This window comes from Brassica oleracea, chromosome C3, assembly GCF_000695525.1.
Source record: "Brassica oleracea var. oleracea cultivar TO1000 chromosome C3, BOL, whole genome shotgun sequence".
NCBI lineage: Eukaryota > Viridiplantae > Streptophyta > Magnoliopsida > Brassicales > Brassicaceae > Brassica > Brassica oleracea.
Window position 1 is genome coordinate 25,228,286 of NC_027750.1, and position 1,379 is coordinate 25,229,664.

General features: G+C 33.4%; 1 protein-coding gene across 1 annotated transcript; it reads left to right on the plus strand.

Annotated features, from left to right (window-relative positions):
• Window positions 1–534: 534 nt before the first annotated feature.
• On the plus strand, window positions 535–1,379 carry LOC106333255. The gene has a single exon (XM_013771722.1). It carries the CDS (start codon window positions 619–621, stop codon window positions 1,246–1,248), a length of 630 nt encoding a protein of 209 aa, XP_013627176.1. The 5' UTR covers window positions 535–618; the 3' UTR covers window positions 1,249–1,379.

The following is a 1,379-nucleotide window of genomic DNA, read 5'->3' on the forward strand; positions in this document are numbered from 1 at the left end:
GGTTTATCCAAGATTTAAGGTTTATAATTTAGGGTTTGGAGTTTAGGATTTATGGTATAGGATTTAGTATTTTGCTAAAAGTTTATCAATATTTATTTTTTTTTTGTAACTATTTTTATGTATTTTTATTGTTTTATTTTAAAAATATAATCTTATTTGGAAATTCAATTTTGTTTCTTTTTTTAAAAGATATCAAATATCAAATACTCAAACACTATTGGTCGGTGAATCTAGAGGTTCACCGTATTTTCCTAGAGGGGGTGAACCCAAGAATTTCTCAATATTTTCCTACTAGAGCAACTATCACCTGAATATATAGTATACATGAATATATAGTATACTATAGAAATTCTATAAATCAGTATTCGATAAATTAATTGAATTATCCCATAGAAAATGAAAAAAAAACACCGGTGCCAGAATCAGAAAAGGGTAATTTGGTAAAATCATTCCAAGATTCCTATTGGCACAACTGTCTCAATAACTTCTATATATACCAAAGCCGATGAGTGTAAACCTTTACACAACCACACTTAAGTCTTAAAGCTGAGGATTCCTTTTCTATCTTTTTTATCTTTCATCACTCACTCACAAAAGCAACGAACAATCCAGAGAGAGATGGATCAAATAAAACAGGAGTTTCTGAAGAAACTTGCCAAGTTCATAGTAATTTTAATATGGGTTTCATCTCTTTTAATCACTCTCAACTCCCATCTATATAGGTTCACAATTCACCTTGTAACACACGCGGTAGATAAGAACTACATGTTCCTACTCTCCAGTGCTCTCTTAGCGTTTGTCGCTAAGGGCATCGCTACGTCAAAACCAGTAGAGGAAGGTTGGAGCAAGACTGATAAAACCTTTGATTACCGAGATTTCGAGAGTTACGATGCCATATTGGAGCTAGAGTATTACCATGTGCATGAAAAAGAAAGATATTCTTTTCTTGCAGAGGAAGTTAGTACAAATGATCAAGAAACCGAAGAAAAGAAAGAAGATCAAGAAACCAAAGAAGAAAAAGAAGATCAAGAAACCGAAGAAGAGAAAGAAAAAGAAGAGTATGCTGAGCCATTAACAGATAATGGTGATCTAGAGGAAGAATGTGATATTCATGGCGGATTCAAAGAAGAGGAGGATAATGTGGGAGTGGTGACGGAGGAAGAGATGAACAAGAGATTCGATGAGTTCATTAGAAAGATGAAGGAAGAGCTTAGAATCGAAGCTAAACGGCACTTGATCGTTGTTTGATTTCTAGTTAAGTTAGTTATGTTTAAGTTTAAACGCATGCAATAAGGTCATATAGAGCGAGTTTTCTAGACTCTTCTTCATGTCATCTGTACTTTGAGTATCTCTTTTAATGGAATCTTTCTTATATGCAA

What these genes read in the sequence shown, in the direction of transcription:
- LOC106333255 (XM_013771722.1), top strand. Translation starts at nt 619, where the DNA reads ATGGATCAAATAAAACAGGAGTTTCTGAAGAAACTTGCCAAGTTCATA.